Source organism: Mustela lutreola, chromosome 3 (assembly GCF_030435805.1).
Source record: "Mustela lutreola isolate mMusLut2 chromosome 3, mMusLut2.pri, whole genome shotgun sequence".
In the NCBI taxonomy this organism is placed as follows: Eukaryota; Metazoa; Chordata; class Mammalia; order Carnivora; family Mustelidae; genus Mustela; species Mustela lutreola.
Window position 1 is genome coordinate 77,948,895 of NC_081292.1, and position 25,681 is coordinate 77,974,575.

Consider the following 25,681-nt stretch of genomic DNA (forward strand, 5'->3'; position numbering starts at 1 on the left):
ACTACTACTACTACTACTAATAATAATATAAAAGGCCAATAGGGTAGAAATACACTCCTTTGGTTTAGAGAGGGAAAAAAAGGAACCAAACTCAGGAGAAACAGGAAGGGCTTTTTGGAAAAGGTGAAGCTAAGTGCTAAATAGGAACTAAGTTTAGTAGAAGGAAGTGACAGATGGAGGTAGAGAATTTCATGCATGGGGCAGCATGAACAAAGGCCAAGAGGCAATAAACAGTATGGTGTGTATATGACCAGGCTTCTTGGACGTTCTTGAGCAAAAGAGCTGGAAAGTGAATCCAGAAAGTTAGTATGAACTATCCAAATCAGTTCGTATGCGACTTAGAAAGTCTAGCCTTATCTAAGACCATGGGAGCCACTGAAGGATTTTAATTATAGGAGTGATAGAGATAGATCTTAAATTATCTTCACACAATTCCTTTAATACTCCTTTAATGTCCGTCTAATATTCATTATCTACCCAATCAGTTACATAACCCTTTGCGGAGTGGGGGGGGGGGGAGGTTAGCAATGATTAGGAGAATCTTAATTCTCGCCTATTCTTCAAGTGTTCACCTTTGGAGCTCCCTTTAATTATTATTTCTTAGAATAGAATTTATATTTTACAACAGTTTTTGATTTACAGAAAAATAGAGAAGACAGCACAGGTTTCCCCAGATATCTGCACTTACTTTTTCCTATCAACATATTACATTATTATGATACATTTGTTACAATTAATGAACCAATGTTGACACAACTAGTACTTTATTGATATTTCCTTAATTTTTAACAAATATCATTTTTCTGTCCAGAATCCTGAAAAGCCTGTCCTTTCTCCACTGAAATGCCTTTGCTCCTTTATCAAAGATAAAGTGACTATATTTATGTGGGTCTACTGCTGTATTCCATTGATCTATACTTCAACCAATACCCACTGTCTTGAGTATTTCAGCTCTACAGTAAGTCTTGAAGTTGAGTAGTATCAGGCCTCTAACTTTTTTCTTCCTCAGTATTTTGTTGGCTATTCTGGTTCTTTTGCCTTCCACATAAACTTTAGAATCAGTTTGTTGATACCACAAAATATCTTGTTGATATTTTGATTGAGATTATGTTGAATCTGTTGACCAAGCTGGGAAGGATAAACAATGTTTCCAATCCATGAATATGGAATATTTGTCCATTAATTTAAAGTCTACTTAATGTTTTTCATCAAAGTTTTATAGGTTTCCACACATAGATCTTACATATATATTGTTAGATTTATTCCTAAGCATTTCTTCTTCTTCTGGTGCTAACATAACTCCTGTTGCATTTTTAATTTCAAACCTTAATTGTTCATTGATAGTCTTTAAGAAATCAATTGACTTTTTGATATTAATCTTGTATACTGCAGGCTTGCTATAATCACTTATTAGTTCTGGAGCTTTTTGTTGATTCTTTGAGGAATTTTTACATAAACATTCATGTCATCTGCAAACAAAGACCATTTTATTTCTTCCTTTCTAATCTGTATACAGGTTGTTACCTTCTCTTGTTTTATTGAATTAGCCAGGACTTCCAACTCAATACTACATAGGAGTGGTGAGAGTGGATGTCGTTGCTTTATTCTAATCTCGGGGGGAAAACACCCAGTTTCTCACTATTTGTATGACATTAGCTATATGTTTTCTATAGATATTCTTCACCAAATTGAGAAAAAATCTCCTCTATTCCTTGTTTGCTGTGTTTTTTAATTTTTATTTTCACCATCACCATATTCAATCAGCCATTAAGACCCCCTCATCAGTCCACAATAATACCTATCAAATTTCACTCAAATTTTAGTTCCATAGTTACTTCTCAAATTTCAGACCCATTCCCCCTATGCCTAGATCATGACAAACACTAACTAAAAGTGAGGATATTTGTTGACTATTAAACCAATATATTTTCATTGATAATTGTTACAAAATTCTCCTATCTACTGTATCAATATGCTTATTGTGTCATGGACAAGTAGAATCCAGCACAGAACAAATAAATCTTCACTCAACTTTGAGTTTCCAAATATAAGGGTTTTAAGAAATTTATACCAAATAAGAACTCGGAACTAAGGGTTTTAAGAAATTTATACCAAATAAGAACTCGGAACCAAGCTTTATTGAAAGATACAGATTTCATGGAAAGAATGGCCATATGTACCCCAATGTTCACAGCTGCAATGGCCACTGTGGAAAGAACCAAGATGCCCTTCAACAGATGAATGGGTAAAGAAGATATGGTCCATATACATATAATGGAATATTATGCAGCCATCATAAAAGGATGAATACCCAACTTTTGTGTCAACATGGATGGAACTGAAGGAGATTATGCTAAGTGAAATAAGTCAAGCAGAGAGAGTCAATTATCATATGGTTTCACTTATTTGTGGAGCATAAGGAATAACATAGAGGACATTAGGAGAAGAAAAGAAAAAGTGAGTTGAGGGAGAGATGAAACATGAGAGACTGTGGACTCTGAGAAACAAACAGTGTTTTGGATGGAATGGGGGTGGGGGGATAGGTGAGCCTGGTGGTGAGTATTAAGGAGGACATGTATTTCATGGAGCACTGGGTGTGGTGTATAAACAATCAATCTTGGAACACTGAAAAAAAATTAAATTAAACTTAAAAAAAAGAAAAATATAATGCTTGCTAAAAGAAATTCCAAAACTGGACTTTATATACTTAGAGCCAAGACTGGAGGACTGGATCCCATAGACGAAATGATAAATGATGAAGTGATAAATGATAAATGATGAAGCCACTGAAAAGGTAGATACCATGTATGACACAGTAGAAATTTTTACCTCATAAGAAAAAGAAATGCCTGTGTGATACTACAAAAAGGAGCCTGGGGTAAATGGGCTACTCAAAGCCCATTTGGGATTAATTTCTGCTATATCAAAGAAATAAGGAGCAGCAAAATATTCATATGCTTTAGGGGAGAATCTCAAGAGCAAGACTATCCCTTAGAGCACCCAATATTCAGTACGAGAGTAACATGATGAAATCAGTCAAGCAGAGAGAGTCAATTATCATATGGTTTCACTTATTTGTGGAGCATAGCAAATAGCATGGAGGACATGGGGAGATGGAGAGGAGAAGGGAGTTGGGGGAAATTGGAAGGGGAGGTGAACCCTGAGAGACTATGGACTCTGAAAAACACTCTGAGGGTTTTGAAGGGGCAGGGGGTGGGAGGTTGGGGTACAAGGTGGTGGGTATTATGGAGGGCACAGATTGCATGGAGCACTGGGTGTGGTGCAAAAATAATGAATACTGTTGTACTGAAAATAAATAAAAAATAAATTAAAAAAAAAAAAAGAAATGTCTGGGAGAGGAATCTTAGAAGACCCTGATATATCTCATCTCATCTCATCTCATCTCATCTCATCTCATCTTATCTTATCCACAGCTCACATGGAGACACAGGGGATCCAGAAGTTATCTCATATCCCAATGGCAGGTCCAAGTACTGAGAAAATTAGTGACTGGGAGAAGGCTGATCTTGGTACAAGTTGGAAATATCAATAACAAATACCAGGAGTGCCTAGGAAGCTCAGTTGGCCAAGTGTCTGCCTGGGGCTCAGGTCAGAATCTCGGGGTCCTGCATGGAACTCCAGTTTGGCCTCCCTATTCAGTGGGGAGCCTACTTCACCCATTGCCCCTTCCTCCCGCTCATGATCTCTTTCTTGCTCTCTCTTTCAAATAAATAAATAAAATCTTAAAAAAAAAAAAAAAAAAAACCATTGCCAACTGGATAAAGCCATGTTGGAATACTGATGCATGCTCATATCACTGCAAGCTAAAACAACATCTAATGTAACTAATGTGCCTTTCCCTCTATCTGGTTCCTTTGCAGGACACCTCCTACTCATCATCACCAAGTGATATTTTCTTATTCATTGAGTATTTGTTGAGCACCTATCAAATGTCAGACCTTAAAAAAGAGTTTGGGATATTTATTTAAAGGTTTATTTATTTACAGAGAGAGAAAGCTCCAATCCCATGACCCTGGGATCACGACCTGAGCTAAAATCAAGAGTCAGCCACTCAAATGACTGGGCCACCCAAGCGTCCCTAGGCTATTTTATTAACAAAGTAAATAAGAATCCCTCCCCTATGGTGCCCACATTCTAGTAATTAATATACATTCTATTACACACTGTACTATTGTTAATGATTCTCATCAGCTTTCTTTTTTTCAGGATGACTCACTCAACAATTTATTTTTGAAGTCTGTTTTCTCCTGAGGGGCAGAAAATCTTTGTTGCTGCCCTCAAGCCCCTCTGTATATTCTTCAAATCTCTTTCATAAAGACCAAAGCTAATGCATAGACTGTGGTCTATAATAAATAGCAAACTGTGAGATCATTTTCTAGAAAACTCAAAGAAAATAATTAATCTTACAACTTTTTTAAAAGTCTCTTCAAAAATTTTTAAGTAAAACATGATTTCAACTCTCACTTTTCAGTTCTGCATGTAAGAACTTCCTATTCCATCTTAATAATAAATAAAAAAAAAAAAGCTAAACAGACTGAAAAATCAACCATTCCATTTAGATCCGTAAGAGAAGTAGATACAAGTGAATTTCTGCCCCCAAGAATAGAAAGACAGACAGGAAAATACAGAAAAGTCACAGCTTAACAGAACAAAGACTCACAAACAGAAACTAATGAGGGAACCATGCCTGTGTACAAAACTTGAACTATAATTCATGTTCAATTGAGCCTCAGTGAGGACAAATCTGAGAGTTAATACTCTCATAAACAGGCCCTTATATTTTTATCACTTTATCTTCAAGAGCTCAACCAGTGTCCCACAGTGAGTATCAGAGAATTTCCTTGTGCTTCTGGTAGGGGGAGGGGAAATGAACCATTTTGAAATATACCATAGCACTTTTTTCTTCTTAACAAGAACTGCCCATAGGAAAAATTAGTTAATTATATAAAACTTGTTTTTGGATTTTATCTGAGACTAAATAACATGGAAGAAAGGAAATATCCAACTCTAGTCCACTCTACCCATCCCAGAACTATGAAATTCACAGTCCAGGGACATAGGCCCACTAAAAGCATGATTTATCATTATTACATGAAGTGAAGTAAGTCTTTTACTGAATTTTATACTTTTTAGCCTCTCGTCTAGGCTTGTGTACCTGGCCCATCTATACAACTTCTTAAAAATACAAATTATCTTGAACTTTTTATTATGGGCATGTGTAGAAAAAAGGCAAAATTAAAGAAATTTGTAATGCTTTTATTCAATTCAACTCAACCTATACAATGAACATTTGTTGAGTAGCTACCTGGACTGAGGCACTACTAGGTTTTTAAGGTATAATAACATGAGCATGCATTACCATTTACCTTCAAATGCATCTTAAACCTTCTGGAAATTATAAACAAGCCTTACCATAACCTCTAAATACATGGAGAGGTTAACTAAATAAAGAAGGCTAGCTAATAAAAGAGAATATCTAAGATAATTATTACCATTCTCTTTTCAAGAGTAATGTTATTCCAGTCTAATGATTTCTGATCAGATACAGTGAAGGTGAAAAAAATATATATGCCTGATTTTTATGCATTAACACAATATCTTAAGAGCAAAAAATCCAAGTCAGACAACCACATCAATGAGTCACTAAACAAAGTATAAAGGAAACACTACAAGGGAAATAGCAGAAGTAAAACACAAATTATGAAATTTCTAGGAGGCTCTTATCTACAAAAGTAGCAAAGTAAAGATTAAATATCAATGGTGTTTAAATGGTAAATATCATTAAGTGGTAGTCTCAGAGTACTCCAACCCTCAGCTAATTAATTGAGTCTGGTATACACAAAACAAGTGGATATGTGGGCTCCACAGGAAGAGCCCTATGGGACCTTGATGTCCCCTGACTGTGTGAGGCAGACCACAGCCAAGGGGCCAGTTCCAAAGAAAAGCTAGAATAGGATTGATCTGGACTGTGCCTAATGGATAAAAGTATTAAATCTAGAATAGAAACTCTTCAACCTTAGACATTCTTTTAGTAACTACATAAAAGGCATGATTGATTAGTTCATTTACATGGAACAGTTTGGGATGAGACATGTTATTTTTGTTTTCTTACCTTATTATTTGTTTTTCTGTATGGGCTTAGGGGTTAAGGGATGGCATTACAAACATAAGAGGTTTCATCCAGCCTTTGCTACACATATATACTCAAAAATATTAGTCCTTCTCTCTTTGCTTTCTTTGCTGATCTTGTTAAAATTATCATGAAATTCACCTTTGGCAAGAATAGTGCACATTTTTATAGGATTTACAAAGTATTCAGGAGCCCCTGGCTTCATGTAAAGTCTCTTAAATTTTCAAATCTTTTAACAATAACTTTCCAATGTAATAGTATTTCCAAGAACAAGCTTGGAATTTCTAACAGAAACACCAGGAAGCTAAAGAACTCTACAAAATGTTTGAGCTTTGATTTTGGAGGCAAGTAAACAAAAGTAACATATCTGTAAGTATGTCATAGGCTAGGAAGACCTCCAGAGTCATGCCTTAACTGGTAATTTTTACTTTTTTTTTTAGCAGGGAAGGGGCAGAGGGAGAAGGAAAGAATTTTTCACAGGCTCCATGCCCTATGCAGGCCCTATGTAAGGCTTGATCTCACAACCCTGAAATCATGACCTGAGCTGAAGCCAAGAGTCAGACAGGAAACTTAGCTGACTGAGACACCCGGCTGCCCCAATTTTTACCAAGCTTTCTTCTGCAGCCTTCAAGTATTGCACACACTTTACACTTTATCTGTTAGGGTTTTGCGGGGGAGGGTTATATTGAACTGATACACACTGGTAGAGCCATGGTCATTTTTAAACACTGAAATATTTCTTAGATGGTACACAGCTGTGATCTGAGCCCCTAGTTCCTCTTAGTGCTCTGGCTATTCCAGCAAGACACAGAATTGGAGGTCATGGCCCATTGCTGTGGTGGGGGGTGGGAGACTGGATCCAAGCAGAAGAATGGCATCTTGATAACATGGCCAGCAATGCCTTATCCCCATCATGGACCCCCAAGGCTCCTTTTCTCCTTGATCTTCCTTTCATACCTTCTCCCCCTTACTAGTCTCCTTTCCATTCACCTTCTGCTTCATACTCATGGGTTGCCTCACACGGGCATGACCTAAAAGGAATGTCCTTAACCCTCTGGTTAAATGACATGCAATCAAGATGTGACATGCCAAAAAGGTCTTGAGAATCTCCGTGTTATGCTCTGAAATGGCCTGAATTTCTTCTTTAAATGTTCTAAATATCAAACTCCATGTAATCAAACCACTTATGTTCCTTCACCTTTGTCAAGAGATCTCACGGGGCTCTGCATTTTTGCTATCTCCACCCTAAAACAAATAGAACAAATGCGCTGGTTTGTTGTTGCTGTTGTTGTTTTTTCAAGTTATGAAATGCCTTTAAGAAGTGATACTGGATTTGAAACTTGAATATATGATTGGCTGTCTCAGTTCCAAAGAGCACGAGGAATTCTGAATTTAGCTTTTCATGCCAACAAGTCCCTCAGGGAGGGAAAAGAAAGGAGGTTCCTACTGCTGATGCACAGTACAGGCTGAGAGGATACAATTTCAGACTCAATCACTTATCCAACAAGCTGTCAACAAAATGGGTTCTAGGAAAACTGCTGAAGAAAACTTGGTTTTTGTGTTGAGAATGACCTCCCCTCTGTGTATAGGGACTCTGGTCTCCTCATGGGAGTCAACCCAGCTTTTCCATCTGGGTATCATGAATCCTTCAAAACAGGGGCTTAGGAGATAGACTGACCCAGGTGGACTCATGGCTCTGATACTGGCTGCTGGGTTCTGGAAAAGTTATGTAACCAGGCTCACAGTTAGCTCCTTCATCTGAAGAATTAGCATGCCCATAGTTTCTCTGTGACAGAATAATACTTCTACATATTAATCTGTAAGTTTCTGCCCATCTTCCTGTGTGCACCAAATCTTTTCAATTGAATACCAACAACTTCTTCCATTTCCTCAGTCTAGTCAGATAGAGATGAGTCACTCATAGTACAAACAAGAAGAAAAGGAAGAAAAAAGCATGAGTACTTAGTGTAAGGCAGAGAGTTTCAAGAGTCTGCTATATACTTTCAGAAAAAATGTTCTCACTTGGAAGGACAAGATATGCAGCACACTGGGAAAGAGATGGAAAAGACAGGGCTCACACAGACTGGAAAGAAAGAATAGAAAAACCATGAAAATCACCATCCAACTTAAGTATGAGGCAACTAAATGGAAGGTGACCAAGCAATGAGCTGTCCTCTTGGTTGATATCTAGAGAAGATAGAAGTTTCCAATGCTGGCTCATCTTCTACTTTGGAGAGTCATTTATCTTCACTGCCACAAATTCTCCCTAGCAACTTCAAGACACACATACTCCAAAAAATGTGTAATGCAGTGATGTAGTATCTGTCTCATGGTTCTGAACACTTCCATGAGTCTCAGAAGAGAAAGGCTTGTATACTTTGTGGATGCTGGTGATAGGAAGGGAAAGCTACTTCCTGATGCTCCTCCTATAGTATGACTGAGCACTAGATAAAATCATACTCTCAGTTAGTATGACCATAGTAGTAATGTTACCTTTTTCTAATCTTAATTAGTTCATGTACCAGTTTAGAGACCATAAGCATTACACTTTGTCTGTTAAGCATGGATTCGACTTCTGTGAAATGGGATATAGCCCATGGGTGAATCAATCTGAGATATAGCTCCTGTGAAACAATCAAGGATGCTAATGATGTGTATGTGCATGTGCTTTTCTCTTTTGCACTCTGAACATCAATGCAACTCACCATACACAGACTTGCCAGTCTACAACAAAGACAGGGGCCCAAAGAATGATAAATGGCTAAGTCTTTTTCTCTCCTCATCCCCAGAAGCTAAGGCAAACTCTCCAATATAACTATATGTCAAACTGGTAAGGGAAAAAGGGAGAGGAGGCAGCCCTGAGTTTATCTAAAAGGTAAGGTTTAAACTAAATTGTTTCAAACAAGAACAGAGGAACCGAGCAGTAACAGTCAAATAAATGTGTAATTTTATATGCCCTTTTATATGCCCTTCAACCCATAAAAGAATCCTGCTATGTTAAAGGTGTTATGTTGGTTGCCTTCCATATCCCATCTTAAGTCAAGATGTTAAAGAAACACAGCACTGGGTATTATACACAACTAATGGATCATTGAATACTGTAACAAAAACTTATGTTATACTCTATGCAGCCTAACTGAACATAATAAAAAAGATGTTAAAGAAGAATCCCTAATATTTAGAATTGAAAATTATTTCCTTACTCAAAATACAGGGTTTCTGTTGGTAGACATTTGGGTGCCAAAAGAAGCAGTAAGGAAATATTGTTGAGCTGGGACTTTCTAGAGCCTTGGTTTTCAAAGTGTGGTTTGCAGACCAACATCATCAACAACAGCTGAGAACTTATTAGAAATGCAGATACACAGGGGCACCTGGGTGGCTCAGTGGGGTAAAGCCTCTGCCATTGGCTTGGGTCATGATCTCAGGGTCCTGGGATCCAGCCCCACATTGGGCTCTCTGCTCAGCAGGGAGCCTGCTTCCCCCTCTCTCTCTGCCTGCCTCTCTGCCTACTTGTGATCTCTGTTTGTCAAATAAATAAATAAAATCTTAAAAAAAAAAAACAGAGAAAAGAAATGTAGATACACAGATCCCACCACCGCGTATCTGAATTAGCCCAACTTTATAATAAAATTCCCAGGTGATCTGTGTGCACATTACATTCCAGAAGAAATGTCTAAAGGGTCAGAATCCCTCTCTAATCATACAAAGGATGTGGCTGCCCTCCTCACTTTTTAATAAGACAAGGGAGACCATCATATATAGCATCCAATTTCCTAAATGTTTATAGGTTAATACAAAAAAAAAAAAAAACACCACTCAGAAAGTGCCATTCTTATATCTGTCATTGGCAAATGTCTTAAACATTTGCTGAGAAAAATATAAGCAGATGCTTACTGTTCCATCACACTGGCCATCCTTAATCCTTAGATACATCCGTTCATTTTTCACACTTTCAAACATGCAAATACCAGAGCTGATTTTATGCACTTTCCAGTAGGATTTTTCAGACTGGCTTCCCACTCCAGTGCAGCTCCCATCAGGCTGGAGACACAGGGCTTGGCACAGGCTGGTAGCAAGTAGAACCACAGCACTGTTGAGGAACACACCCTCAAGGACAGTAAACAAAACAGAATCAGTAAATAATAACCTCATGTTCTACTAAAAGAAGATGGAAGTAGAGTTCATTCTCTTACAGAAGCTGTAGTGATCAGAATTTTATCAGAAACTTCTTTGCTGAAAGTAAGCAAAATAAGGAAGTAAATAATTTAACTACTATGCAAAACCAAACAAAATTAAAGGAGGTTCTGACTCATTATAATTTACACCGATCATTATTGAGAGTAAAAATGCCACCATTAGATGCTGTAGATTGAAAATATATACAAAACAAACATTTCTCTTAAGAACTTTACAATCAATATAAACAAATAATTATAACAGTAATATAAAGCAGAATAAGAATAGTATGTTGAAAATAGAACTGCCCTATGACCCAGCAATTGCACTACTGGGTATTTACCCTAAAGATACAAATGTAGTGATCCAAAGGGGCACGTGCACCCGAATGTTTATAGCAGCAATATCCACAATAGCCAAACTATGGAAAGAACCTAGATGTCCATCAACAGATGAATGAATCAAGAAGATGTGGTATATATACACAATGGAATACTATGCAGCCATCAAAAGAAATGAAATCTTGCCATTTGCGACAACATGGATGGAACTAGAGCGTATCATGCTTAGCGAAATAAGTCAAGCAGAGAAAGACAACTATCATATGATCTCCCTGATATGAGGAAGTGGTGATGCAACATGGGGGCTTAAGTGGGTAGAAGAAGAATCAATGAAACAAGATGGAATTGGGAGGGAGACAAACCATAAGTGACTCTTAATCTCACAAAACAAACTGAGGGTTGCTGGGGGGAAGAGGTTGAGAGAAGGGGATGGGATTATGGACATTGGGGAGGGTATATGCTTTGGTGAGTGCTGTGAAGTGTGTAAACCTGGTGATTCACAGACCTGTACCCCTGGGGATAAAAATATATGCTTATAAAAAATTAAAAAATTTTAAAAAAAAGCAGAAAAACAAATAAAAATAGATATTTGCTTTCAAAAAAAAAAAAAAAAGAATAGTATGCTTCAAGTGTACCTGAATTAATGGGATGTACCATCTGGATATTATTTCAAAGTATATATGTAGGAATGAATAAATGAAAAGAGTTATCAAATATAACTAAGGTAAGTTTAAGTAAATCCTAGGCAATCAATAACTTAAGAAGATGTAAGAAATTCTTAAATGTTTATTAAAGCACACTAACACTGTAGAGAAATAGATAAAATACATAAATACAGAAGACAAAACACAAATAGCAAATAAACATAAAAAAGGTAATTCACACTAGTTCACTACTCTAAAAATTGTCATAGGTCTTTTAAGGACCATGCCCAATACTAAGGTCAACACAGTGGATACTCTGTTACACTACTAAAGGAATTGAGTAGTAAAGAAATGAAGGGAAAAAAAGAGACAAACAAAAAAGCGGACTCTTAAATACAAAGAATAAACTGATGGTTGCCAGAAGAGAGGTGGGTAGGGGGATGGGTGAAATAAAGGGAATTAAGAGCACACTTACTTTGATGAGCATTGAGAAATGTATAGAATTGTTAATCATTATATTGCATACCTGAAACTAATATAATACTGTATGTTAATTATATTTCAATTTTAAAAAAAGGAAAGAAATTAACTTTACTCACAGAAGTCTGGCTTTTGCCTTCAGACTCTGAAATGTAATTTCTAAACCTTAGGACTGTCAGATTTGATAGAGGAGTTTTTTGTTTGCTTGATGTCTTTGGGCCAGCCACACAGTAAAAATGTGATTTAGGGTGGCAGCTTTGAGTCACAAGGTGTCAGCTGACCTCCTGAGAGGCTGGACACTGAGATCAGCCATATGGACTCCTTATATGATTGAACCCCAGTAAAGATGGGGCACCAAGGCTCAGGTGAACTTCCTGGTTATCAAAACTTCATGCATATGTCATATATCTATAGATATATCTATATCTAAAGCCATCCTGACTCTATGGGGAGAGGACAACTAGAAGTTGCACCATTTAGTATTTTTCTTGGATTCTGCCCTATGTGTCTCTTCCTTAGCTGATTTTAACCTGTATTCTTTCTCTGTGATAAACCATAACCATGAGTATGACAGCTTCCAGTGAGTTCTGAGTTTTTCTATTAAATTATCAAAATTTAATTGTTGTCTCAAGGACTCTGGAACTCTGAAGTTGGTGTCAGAAGTGAGGGTAGTCATGTAAACTGCCCCCTCTAACTTCTCAGTTGTTTTAACTTCCACGGGATTAAAATCAGTGCATTTCAGGAAAGAAAGTCAGCAATATGTTCCCATTGTTTCAAAGGCTTCATATTCTGACCCTTAAATTCAACAGTGGCAAAATGAAGAGATTAAGATTAAACATCCAGTGATTAAAGACTTAAATAAATAAATAAACACGTATACATAATCATATACCTAATGTTTGGGTATTATGCAACCGTTAAAAATAATGTTGTAATTGAGAAAAAATAATAATGTAATGAAATGTTTATTATATAGTAACTATAAAAAGTTTTGAAGACAAACTGACTTTGATTTGAATCATGATCTACCATTTACCAGTTATGCTATACCAGTCAGATTTTTAACTTCTCTGAAAATCTTTTCTTCATGTTTAAAATACAGAAAATATCTGTCAGTACTTTTAGGATGATTAAATAGTTTTTGTATGCAGTAAACTCTCAGTAAAGTGCTGGGCACAAAATAGACAATCTCATAAATTTTACTTATTATTATGGTAACAATAATATTTTTAAGATAAATTCACACAAACACATACTATAAAGAAGGAAGTATAAAATGATCACACATATACAACACTCAAAGATTATAAATATTCTAATTGTTAGAAAAGTTAAATATATACATTTGATTGCCTATGTAAGAGTCTGTAAATTTTTATTTAGAATTCTCACATTTATACCATTTATAGTTTTAACCTCCAAATTCAATTGGATGTAGGATGTTACTCCCACCAGTTTCAGTACTGCTAAAACTAAGTAAAATCTCTATTGTTTTTCAAAGTTTGGGTAAATAGAATGGCAATAGGCATCAATGCCACCTAGTGGGAAGAGATCTGATTACTCCTTAATGACTCAACTCACGAATTTGCCTCAAAAAAGCAAAAGAAAGTGGGTATTTAACAATACACACTTTAATGCCTTTCCACCATTTTACCTTGACAAAAACCACAAATTCTTTTGAAAGGTCTGCGTAGCCTGCTGATGATTCATCAGCTATTTTGCCATGATGATCAACAGTAACTACATGACCAGGATCCAGCACTGACTCAAGAAGTGCACAATGGTCGTGCTGATAAAGCACCCGCAGCTCAGTACAGGCTCCACCAGTAGCCTAAGAGGATGGAAAAAAAAAAAAAAAAAAAACACAAAACCCCTGAATTAGCAAGAGAAAAATAATTAAATTTAAAATTTTTGGATATTATAGGTATATACAGGTCTACTCCACTCTAGAGAATCCTTGTATTACCTGTCACATGCTTTTGTAATTTAATTGTTTTGATTCTCCACCCTGACTTTCAGTGTTTTATTCCAAGAACTTTCTTCTCTTGATTTCTCAGAACCCATGGTAGAATATTGGGTAACAACAAAAAAACTTCAGTGGCAGGATATTTTAATGAATTATTAATATGTATGTTTATTGTTGTTTATTTTTCATTTCTTCATTTGTATCCTCCTAACCCAAGACTATTTTGGAAAATCTGAAATTAACAGATGTGCGTTACTAAGTTTTACTTCCAAAAATCTAAACAAATCAAGGAGGTTATGCTACAAGGACACATTTCTGGTTCAAGGTACGATTTGAGATTTTATCCCACATGTTCTCCACATTACCTTGGAGAGATATTTGAGCCTGAAAAGGAAGGGCTCATTGATGGCCTTGAATGGCTTGAAGACCCATGACACTAAGGCTACCAAACTCAGCCAAATGCTCTTGTATAAGAATGGCAGGGAAGCAACAGGACTATTCATCTTTAAAGAAGCCATCTGAGAGGCAGGCGCCTGGATGGCTCAGTCATTATCGTCTGACTTTGGCTCAAGTCGTGATCCCAGGGTGCTAGGATTGAAGACCGCTTCTACCTCTCCCACTCCCCCTGCTTGTGTTTCCTCTCTCACTGCCTTTGTCAAATAAATAAAATAAAATCTGTTAATAAAAGAAAAGTCTTCTAGGGCACCTGGGCAACTCAGTGAGTTAAAGCCTCTGCCATCAGCTCAGGTCCTGATCCCAGGGTCTTGGGATCAAGCCCCACATCAGGCTCTCTGCTCAACAGGGAGCCTGTTTCCTCCTCTTTCTCTGCCTACTTGTGATCTCTGTCTGTCAAATAAATAAATAAAATCTTTAAAAAAATTTAAAAAAGAAACCATGTGATGTTTGATGAGTTATTAGCAGTGACTGGTGTGGACTGAAGCTAGGAGGGCAGTTACTGATATGCTGAGGTCCCCATACCAGAAGAAATCTTATGTGTAACAAAATGAGTCTCACAAAAATTAAGATGGAAGCTCTCACCAACCTAGTAGGATAGGAGCTTGGAAATAGATTTAACTTGATTTTAGAAAAATAAAGTAATAGGATATTTCTCAAACCCTTGACTTAATTGAGTACATTTCATATCCACTACATTCATATTTATAAGCATTTACTATGACTAGGACCTGTACTAAGTAGAATATGCTACAAAGTACAACACAGGATGACTTGCTAAGTCCAGAGCACAGGAAAAAAGACTTTTTGAAGAAAATTATTATCACTTAGCCTGAATCTCAGGCCTACAAATTACATAAGCTTTTCTTCAATAATTATTAATTTTCTTAAGTTAAATAAAATGCTATGAGTCAAAAATCACATAATATTGGGACACCTGAGTGTCTCACCTGTTGAACAGCCAACTCTTGATTTCAGTTCAGGTCGTGATTTTATGATTGGGGGATTGGGCCCTGCCAGGGGCTCTGCACTCAGTGTAGAGTCTGCTTGTCCCTCTCCCTCTACTTCTCCCTCCACTCATGCTCCACCCCCCTTTAAAATAAATAAGTAAAATCTTAAAAATAATCAGGTAATATTATATAACATTATATGAGGAAGCTGTAGCATGAGTGCTAGAATCAGAACGCCTATGTTAGATTCCTGCTTTCACATTTCCAACCTATGTGACTGGGTAACTCAATCCATCTACCTGTCAGGTTCCTCTTCTGCTAAATAAGGATAATAATGGGATTCTCCCAGAGGGTAGATATAAAGACTAGATGTTATAACACATATTAAGCATTTGGAACAGTATGTGACAGTTATCCTATGCAGTCTCATTTTTCAAAATCAAAAGCATACATATATTTTTTAAAACAGCTTTATATATTAAAAACTATTTTTTCAAACCTAAACCAAGGAAAACAAAGTATACTTAAGTGAAATTATTATTATTTTTTCCCTAATAACACGTCCCCTAAAGGGGCCTTTGAGAACATCTCCTTTTGGAGGCCTATTTAATATTTTGAATGTTATCAGACAACCAGTCTACTGGGGCGCCTGGGTGGCTCAGTGGGTTAAAGCCTCTGCCTTTGGCTCAGGTCATGATTCCAGGGTCCTGGGATCGAGCCCTGCATAGGGCCCTCTGCTCAGCAGGGAGCCTGTTTCCTCCTCTCTCTCTGCCTGCCTCTTTATCTCCTTGTGATCTCTGTCTGTCAAATAAATAAATAAAATCTTTTTTAAAAAAAAAGGAAAGAAAAGCGGTCTACTTTTTCTTGTCTAAATTTTAATTGCTGATATATAGGACCATTTATGCATCAGAATCTCAAAACTTAGTAAGGCAAAACAGAATAATGAAAATGGTTAAAGTAAAAGCCAAAGAAAATACAATTTGATCCTATAAAAAATATATATAGATACAATACTATTGATATATGACAAAAAGGAAAATTCCTACATACCATTCCAGTGACATTGCTATTGTCAATAGCAAGAGAAAGATGTCTTATTTCATGACTTTGGAAAATGCATATATTTCCTCTGTTGAAAATAACATCAAAGAGACCTGGAAAACATTTTAGGGTATTAGCAAGTAATTCATGCTTTTAAAGTATTTTTTCTTATTCAACTATACACTGAAATCTCCTAATAATATATTTTGTGATATCTTTTAGTTAAATGTTTTTAATTAGTCAAAAGGTAGAATGCCAATAACCTTTGATTATCTATAAGCTGCTTGGCAATTTGCTGACATTTCCCTGGAAAATCCTTAATGCATTTCCATTCTAATTGGTAAGCACCTGAGACAACCCCAAAAAATGACACCCGATGGAACTGATTCCAGGATGATAAATTATCCTGTTACAAAAAAAAAAAAAAAAAAAAAAAAAATTCCATTCCACTCTAAATCTCAGGGACTTGAGGTAAAATAAAATAACGCATTATAAATATATATGATTTGAGCATTAGTGACTACTTTGTATGATGATGTCATCACATGTTTATGATGTATAAAAAGTATATTTTCAATATACTTTTGCATACTTTTTTACCTTATAATTTATGCGCTTGAAGGCATGAATTTTTGTCTATTCTGTATATACCTATATAACTGCACTTAGAGCAGCCCCTGAACATAGTAACTGCTCAGGAAATATTCTTTAAAAAGTTAATTAGATCCCTACAGCCTACACAATATGTACCACAGACGGAAATTGAACCTAGGACCTAAGATCTTAGCCCAGTGCTCTTTCCAATATTGAGAATCCTTTCTTTAGTACTTACAAACAACAAATTTTCAAGAATCCACTCTTGTAACGATAAGAAATAAAGACCATTTTTCCTTTTACAAATAGGTGATTCTCAGAAAATGTTAGTCAAACAAGCCCAATATAAAGGAATACGTATTGTGTGTTTTATTTTACAGAAAGCACAAAATATAGGCAATACATTGAACTCACTGGAGCATCAATATATGGAAATACATATAAGGCTAATATTAACATATCTACAGGGAGAAACTGACAGACTACAATAATAGTAAGGAACTTTAATCCCTGACTCATATCAATGATTCAACTAAGAATCAATTACAAGAAGATAACTGGAAAATCCACAAAACTGTGATGATTAAACAACATGCTACTGAAGCAATGGATTAACCAATGTATAATCAAAGAAACCAAAGAAGGAAATAACTGGAGACAAATAAAAGCATAAATACTACCTGTCAAAATTTTGGGTTTTCAACAAATGTGATTCTAAGAAGGAAGATCATAGCAATATAGGCCTAACTCCAAAACCAAGAATGTCTCAATAATCTAACTTCAAACCTAAATCTAGATGTATGATTCTAGTTCTGGTTCTAGCAAAAGAGTTCAATGATTCATTTAACTACTTGTTATTAAGCACCTACTACGTGCAGGCAATATTTTTCAGTCATAACCTACATAAAAATTCTCAATGCTCTTATTTCTAAAACATTCTTATATTTAAAAACAAGGGGTAAATCTTTATAATCTTAAAGTTCCTGGCTAATTCTAATATCCACTGGATCAAAACACACTGATAGCATCAAAACAAACTCCAGTTGCCAAAACCCAACAGAAGCATTTTCAGTCCTTATTTCATTTTGCTTCTCTACTCCATTTGAACCTGCAGGCATCTTTTGAAACTTCACAATCTCACACTTCACTAACTTCCTTCTCAGTTTGCTACTTCATTCTCAGTTGTCCTCCTCATGCACAGGGTTCTGTGCTAAGGTGAATAACTCTCACTCTTCACTGGCTCCCCGAGAAGTTTATTTTAATAATCCATGAAGTGATAAATACCAAATCAACATCTCAACCACTCATTTCTCCCTCAAAATCAGCTCATATGTATAATTTAACTCACACACACTTCAAACTCAATATATACAAACTTGAGCTTACAATTTTCCACATATTCTTAGCTTCCAATCTACTCCTCCTAAATCTTCTGTATTTCCTACCTTAGTCAGTGACCCCCATCAACAACTTAATCATCCAAACTGGAAACCTAAGAATAACCTTTTCCCTTAATATACCTTTACCAATAAATGATTAATACCTGCCAATTATCTCCTAGAAATTCTTCAAATCCATTCTCTCTTCTCTATCAATATTCCCAATGAAATATTTTAGAAGCTTCTGATTGGTCACTCTTTCTCTAATCATTCTGCACAGGCCTAAATCTAGCCTCCATTTAGCCACCAAAGTATTTCTATTCTACTTCAAATCTGTTAATGGCTATCACCCACCATAGAAAGGAATAAAAGAAGTTGCCTTCAAACATGCACTGGACCTTCTATCCCAGACTTCTTAAAGAAACAGATCATTCATGGAGGATGTATAGTTTTAACTTACAAAATGAAGTAGGTATCTTTTGTTTACTAGAAGCCTACTGATATTCTTCTAGTAGTGAGTTCAAGTATTTGAAACATGTTTTGTGGTCTCTAGAGTGAAGCATCAGATCACTCTTTTTTGCAACACTCAAAGTTCATTTTGATTCTACTGCTGAATTCTGAGTTAAGAAATTCAGCAATTTACAGTACAAAATAGCCCTGATTTGCTGAAGATTGATAAAAGTGCTAGTCATCCCTTTATGTATCAAATTAGAGTTAGAGGATGCCATAAAGCGAGCAGCCATATCCCCACTATGAATATGTATTTCCAAGAAATCCAGAGTCCTCTTCTTCCTTTACATCTCCTTTCCCTAATCTTTCCTAATTCAGAAACTGAAGTACACTTTAAACAGGACTGAATAAAACAACATCCATTCTAGAGCATATTCTTTTCTAATCTAAAGCCAAAGAGGTCCTTCAAAGCACTCTCATAAAATAGAGGAGCAAAGCCCATGGCTTCTTGATTTCAGAGAAGTGTAGCTATGATATGGTAAAGATGCAGCAGAAGACAAAGTGGCCAATATATATTCAGTGCTATACTCTTTAAATAATAAACTGTTTTTCATTTCCTTTATTAAGATCTGGTAGCAGAGAACCAGACAAATAAATTGCAGCTAATCACCATCAGATATTCACTAGAAATAGGGCTTATAATATGTAGATCAATTACTAACAATAATCTAATAGAATTTTATTAGTACCTGCACAGATAGGTTAGAATACCAGAAAAAATCCAAAGAAGAGGTTAAGTCTTGAAATGGTTATGTGTTTTGTTATTCAAAAAAAAAAAAAAAGGAGAATAACCAGTACAAAAACTTTTTTCAAAGTTGAAACACAAGGAAAAAGGGGAATTACCCTCTTTGGCATACCGTACAAACTATTTAATTAAGAAACAGTGAAAATTGCAGAAAATTTTTTCTTCAAAGTCCTGAGAAGATTATAGCTAAATCTCAAAAAAATAGTTCTCCTTAAACTCCTATTTCTCACTTAATTATAACTGAAACAAAATTATCAAGCATGCATTAGAGGTACAGTTACCTATAATTGTTCAACCATGATACTTTTGAGAGTAAAAAGAGGTGCCAATCAGATGGAATGCAGATATAAACATGCAAAGTAATGTGTATCATGCTCTCAACTTACATTGGGCTACACACACACACACACACACACACACACACACAGACACACACACACACAAAGACCTAGCCTTACATTTTAAAATTGGAGAATAAGTGTGTGTTTATGTTTCAGGCTTATATAATAGTTTAAAGTGTGCATTTTTTAAATTATTAACTCTGCTTTAATGACAAAAGTGTAATGAGCCTAAGACACTTATGTGCCACTGATGAGAGTATAAACTAATAGAACTCTTCTCCAAAGAGATGGGGCAATCTGTAAAAAGAGCTTTAAAATTCTCTTTATATTTAAGTCAACAACAGGAGGGAAGCTGTAAGATTAACAATAGTCAACAACAGGAGGAGAACTGGAGAATTAACAGTACTTTGAAATTATATAACACATTCTTTAACAACCAGTGAATGAAAGGAAAAATCAAAAGGAAAATCAAAATAAATCTTGAGACAAATGAAGTTGGAAACAGAACATACCAAAGTCTAGGGGATGCAGCAAAAGCATTTCTAAGAGGCATATGTGTAGTAAAAAATGTCCACTTTTTTAAAAAGAAAGACTTTAAATAAACAACCCAACTTTATACCTCAAGAAACTACAAAAATAAGAACTAACCCCAAAATTATTAGAAAGGAGATAACAAAGATCAGAAGAAAAACAGATGAAATAGAAAATAAAAACAATAGAAAAGATCGATGAAGATCTTGAAACAAAAAATTGGTTTTTTGAAAAGATAAATAAAACTGACAAATGTTTGGTTAGATTAACCAAGAAAAAAAAGAGGGCTCAAATAAAAAAAATATATATATATAAATGAAGGAGACATTACAGCTGAAACCACAGAAATACAAAAAATCATGAAACTACTATGAACAATTATACAATAAATTGGAAAACCTAGAAGAAATTGGTAAAGTCCCACAAACATACACTCCATGCAGACCAACTCATGAAAAAAAAGAAAGAAAGAAGGGGGAGACAAGATGGCACAGAAGTAGGAGGATGCAACATTTCAACCTGTCCCCTAAAGTGAGCTGATTACCTACCAAAGAACTCTGATCACTCATAAAATCAGTCTGAGATTAGAATTATCTAATTCTGCTCTCTACGAGAGCAGAAGACACCAGTGGGCAGGTAAAGAGGAGTGGGAACATTGGACTGACACCAGAAGATAAACAAAAGGGGGAGGGAGCCACCAGAAGCAACTCATTGGAAAGTAATACCCCAATAAGAGAGTGCCCCCAAACCAGGCAAAGACCCCACCAAAAAGGAGAATTTCAGACCAATATCCCCGATGTACAAGGATGCTAAGATTTTCAACAAGATCCTAGCAAATAGGATCCAACAGCACATTAAAAAGATTATCCACCATGACCATGTGGGATTCATCCTGGGTTGCAAGGATGGTTCAACATTCACAAATCAATTAATGTGATAGAACAAATCAATAAGAGAAGAGAGAAGAACCACATAGTACTATCAATTGATGCAGAAAAAGCATTTGACAAAAATACAGCATCCATTCCTGATTAAAATGCTTCAAAGTATAGGGATAGAGGGAACATTCCTGAACTTCATAAAATCTATCTATAAAAAACCCACGGCAAATATCATTCTCAATGGGAAAAAGCTTGCAGCCTTCCCATTAAGATCAGGAACACAGCAAGGATGCGCACACTCACCGCTCTTGTTCAACATAATATTAGAAGTCCTAGAGATAGCAATCAGACAACAAAGAAAAATAAAATGTATCCAATTTGGCAATGAAGAAGTCAAACTCTCTCTCTTCACAGAGGAATGATACTTTATATGGAAAACCCAGAAGACTCCATCCCCAAACTACTAGAACTCATACAGCAATACATACAGGATACAAAGTCAATGTACAGAATAAGTTACTTTCTTATACACTAACAATGAAAACACAGAAAGGAAAATTAGATAATTGATTTCATTTACTATAGCACCAGGAACCATAAGATACCTGGGAATAAACCTAACCAAAGAAGTAAAGGATCTGTACTCGAGAAACTACAGAATACTCATGAAAGAAATCGAACAAGACACAAAAAGATGGAAGACCATTCCATGCTCTTGGATCAGAAGAATAAACATTGTTAAAATGTCTATACTGCCTAGAGCAATCTGTACTTTTAGTGCCATTCTGATCAAAATTCCACCGGTATTTTTCAAAGAGCTGAAGCAAACAATCCTAAAATTTGTATGGAATCAAAAGAGACCCCAAATTGCTAACGAAATGTTAAAAAAGAAAAACAAAACTGGCGGCATCACGTTGCCTGATTTCAAGCATTACTACAAAGCTGTGATCACCAAGAGAGCATGGTACTGGCATAAAAACAGACACATAGACCAGTGGAACAGAGTAGAGAGCCCAGATATGGACTCTCGATTCTATAGCCAAATAATCTTCAACAAAGCAGGAAAAAATATACAGTGGAAAAAAGACAATCTCTTCAATAAATGGTGCTGGGAAAATTGGACGGCTATATGTAGAAGAATGAAACTCGACCATTCTCTTACACCGTACACAAAGATAAACTCGAAATGGATAAAAGACCTCAACGTGAGACAGGAATCCATCAGAATCCTAGAGGAGAACGTAGGCAGTAAGCTCTTTGACATCTGCCACAGCAACTTCTTTCAAGACATGTATCCAAAGGCAAAGGAAACAAAAGCGAAAATGAGTTTTGGGGACTTCATCAAGATCAAAAACTTCTGCACAGCAAAGGAAACAGTTAACAAAGCAAAGAGGCAACCCATGGAATGGGAGAAGATATTTGTAAATGACCATACAGACAAAAGGCTGATATCCAGGATCTATAAAGAACTTCTCAAATTCAACACACTCAAAACAGATAATCGGGTCAAAAAATGGGCAGGAGACATGAACAGACACTTCTCCAATGAAACATACAAATTGCCAACAGACTCATGAAAAAATGTTCATCATCATCAGCCATCAGGGAGATTCAAATCAAAACCACATTGAGATACCACCGTACACCAGTTAGAATGGCCAAAATTAACAAGACAGGAAATAATGTGTGTTGGAGAGGATATGGAGAAAGGGGAACCCTCTTACACTGTTGGTGGGAATGCAAGTTGGTGCAGCCACTTTGGAGAACAGTGTAGAGATTCCTCAAGAAATTAAAAATAGAGCTTCGCTATGACCCTGTAATTGCACTCCTGGGTATTTACCCCAAAGATACAGACGTAGTGAAAAGAAGGGCCATCTGTACCCTAATGTGATAGCAGCAATGGCCACAGTCACCAAACTGTGGAAAGAACCGAGATGCCCTTCAATGGACAAATAGATAAGGAAGATGTGGTGCATATACACTATGGGATATTATGCCTCCATCAGAAAGGATGAATACCCAAATTTTGTAGCAACATGGACAGGACTGGAAGAGATTATGCTGAGTGAAATAAGTCAAGCAAAGAGACTCATTTATCATATGGTTTAACTTATTTGTGGAGCATAAGAAGTAACACGGAGGAGACGGGGAGATGGAGAAGAGAAGGGAGTTGAGGGAAATGGGAAGGGAGATGAACCAGGAGAGACTGTGGACTCTGAAAAACAATCTGAGAGTTTTGAAGGGGTGGGGGGTGGGAAATTAGGCCAGGCTGGTGGTGGGTATTATGGAGGGCACGCATTGCACAGAGCACTGGGTGTGGTCCATAAACAATGAATTCTAGTACACTGAAAAGAAATTTAAAAAATAAAAAAATTTTAAGAGAGAAATGAAAGAAAAAAGAAAGAAAGAAAAAAATTTGAACAAGCCAATGATAAGCAAGGAGATTGAAAGACAAATAAGGACACAACAAAAAAAAAAAAAAAGAAAGAAAGAAAAAGAAAACTATGAACCAATATTCCTGATAAAAATAGATGCAAAAATTCTCAACAAAATACTAAGATATTGAATTCAAAACCATATTAAGAGGATTATACATGGTTATCAAGTGGGATTTATCCCTGGGAAACAATGATGTTTCAAAATACACAAATAAATAGGTGTGACACACCTCGAATGAAAGACAAATCATATGATCATTTATAGATGCAGTAAAACATTTGAGAAAATTCAGCATCATTTCATGAAAAAAAACTCTCAAAAAGTAGGTATAGAAGAAACATACCTCAACATAATAAAGACCATATATGACAAGCCCACAGCTAACATCATACTCACTGGTGAAAGACTAAAAGATTTCTATGATTAGGAAGAAGACAAGGGTGCCTGCCCAGTCACCAGTACACATTCAACATATTACTGGAAGCCTAGCCTGAGCAATTAGCAACAAAAAGAATTAAAATGCATCCAGATTGAGAAGGAAGAAGTAAAAATGTTTCTATGTGCAGATGATATGATCTTATATAGAGAAAATTCTAGTCTCCCTCCAAAACTGTTAGAACTAATAAGAAAAAAATTAGTAAAGTTATAGGATACAAAATCAATACACAAGAAGTTGAGTTTCTATACACTAACAGTGAACTGCCTGAAAAAAATATTTAAAATAGCATTAAAAGCAAGCAAATACTTACGAATAAATTTAACCAAGGAAGGGAAGATTTATACTCCAAAACTGTAAAGCATTGATTAAAAAAAATCAAAAAGACATGAAAAATATAAAGATATCCCATATTCATGAATCAGAAGAGTTAATATGAAATTGTTAAAATGTCCATGCTACCTGAAGCCATCTCTATATTCAACACAATCCTTATTAAAATTCCAATGGCATTTGTCAAAGAAATAGAAAAAATTCCTAAAATTTGTATGGAAACACAAAAGACCCTGAAGAGCCAAACTAATATTGAGAAAGAACAAATAAGAAAGTAAGCTTGAGTTGGAGGAAATGGGAGGGGGAGACAAACCATGAGAGACTGTGGACTCTGAGAAACAAACTGAGGGTTTTGGAGGGGTTGGGTGATCCTGGTGGTGGATATTATGGAGTGCCCGTATTGTATGGAGCACTGGGTGTGGTGCATAAACAATGAATTCTGGGACACTGAAAAGAAATAAAATAAAATAAAATGGAAAAAAAAAAAAAGGTAAGTTTGAGGAAAAAAACATACTTCCTAATTTTAAACCATATTACAGAGCCATAGTAATCAAAAAAGTATGGTACTGGCATTAAAACAGACACCAAAGCCAACAGAATAGCATAGAAAGCCCAGATATAAGACCTAAAATAAACAGTCAACAAGTATTGGACCAGGGAGTCAAGGAAACTCAATAAAGAAAGGGTTGTCTCTTTAATAAATGGTAGTAGAAAACTGGATATCCACATACAAAAGCATGGTACTATACCCCTAGCTTACACCACTCAAAAAATTAACTTGAATTAGATTAAGAAAATAAATCTAATACCTGAAACAATAAAACTCCTTGAAGAACAGTAGGGTAAGATGGAAAGATCTCTTTAACATTCATCTTGGCAATGATTTTTTTGGATATGAACCAAAAGCACAAGCAACAACAACAAAAAAATCCACAAGAGAGACTACATCAAACTTAAAAGGTTTCCACACAGCAAAGGAAACAATGAAGAAAATAAAAAGGCAACCTACAGAATAGGTGAAAATACTTCCAAATTAATATCTGATGATTTATATGGATTTATTTCCAAAATATATTAAGAACTCAAACAATACAATGACAAAAAAAATCAATTTAAAAATGGGCAGAACACTGGAACAGATATTTTTCCAAAGAAGACATCCAAGTGGCCAACAAGTGCATGAAAAGGTGCTCTACACCAATCATCGGGGAAATGCAAATCAGAACCTCAATGAAATACCACCTCACACCAGTTAGGATGGCTGTTATCAGAAGGACAAGTGATTAACAA

General features: G+C 35.9%; 1 protein-coding gene across 1 annotated transcript in view; it reads right to left on the reverse strand.

Annotated features, from left to right (window-relative positions):
• The window catches only part of RP1 (RP1 axonemal microtubule associated), a 363,653-nt gene that overhangs the window by 155,116 nt on the left and 182,856 nt on the right, over positions 1-25,681 (reverse strand). The window contains exons 13-15 of the mRNA XM_059166436.1: positions 16,212-16,315; positions 13,447-13,623; positions 10,046-10,258 (exon numbers count right to left, since the gene is read on the reverse strand). Coding sequence (XP_059022419.1) covers positions 10,046-10,258; positions 13,447-13,623; positions 16,212-16,315 — 494 coding nt within the window. The remainder of the gene's footprint in view (positions 1-10,045; positions 10,259-13,446; positions 13,624-16,211; positions 16,316-25,681) is intronic.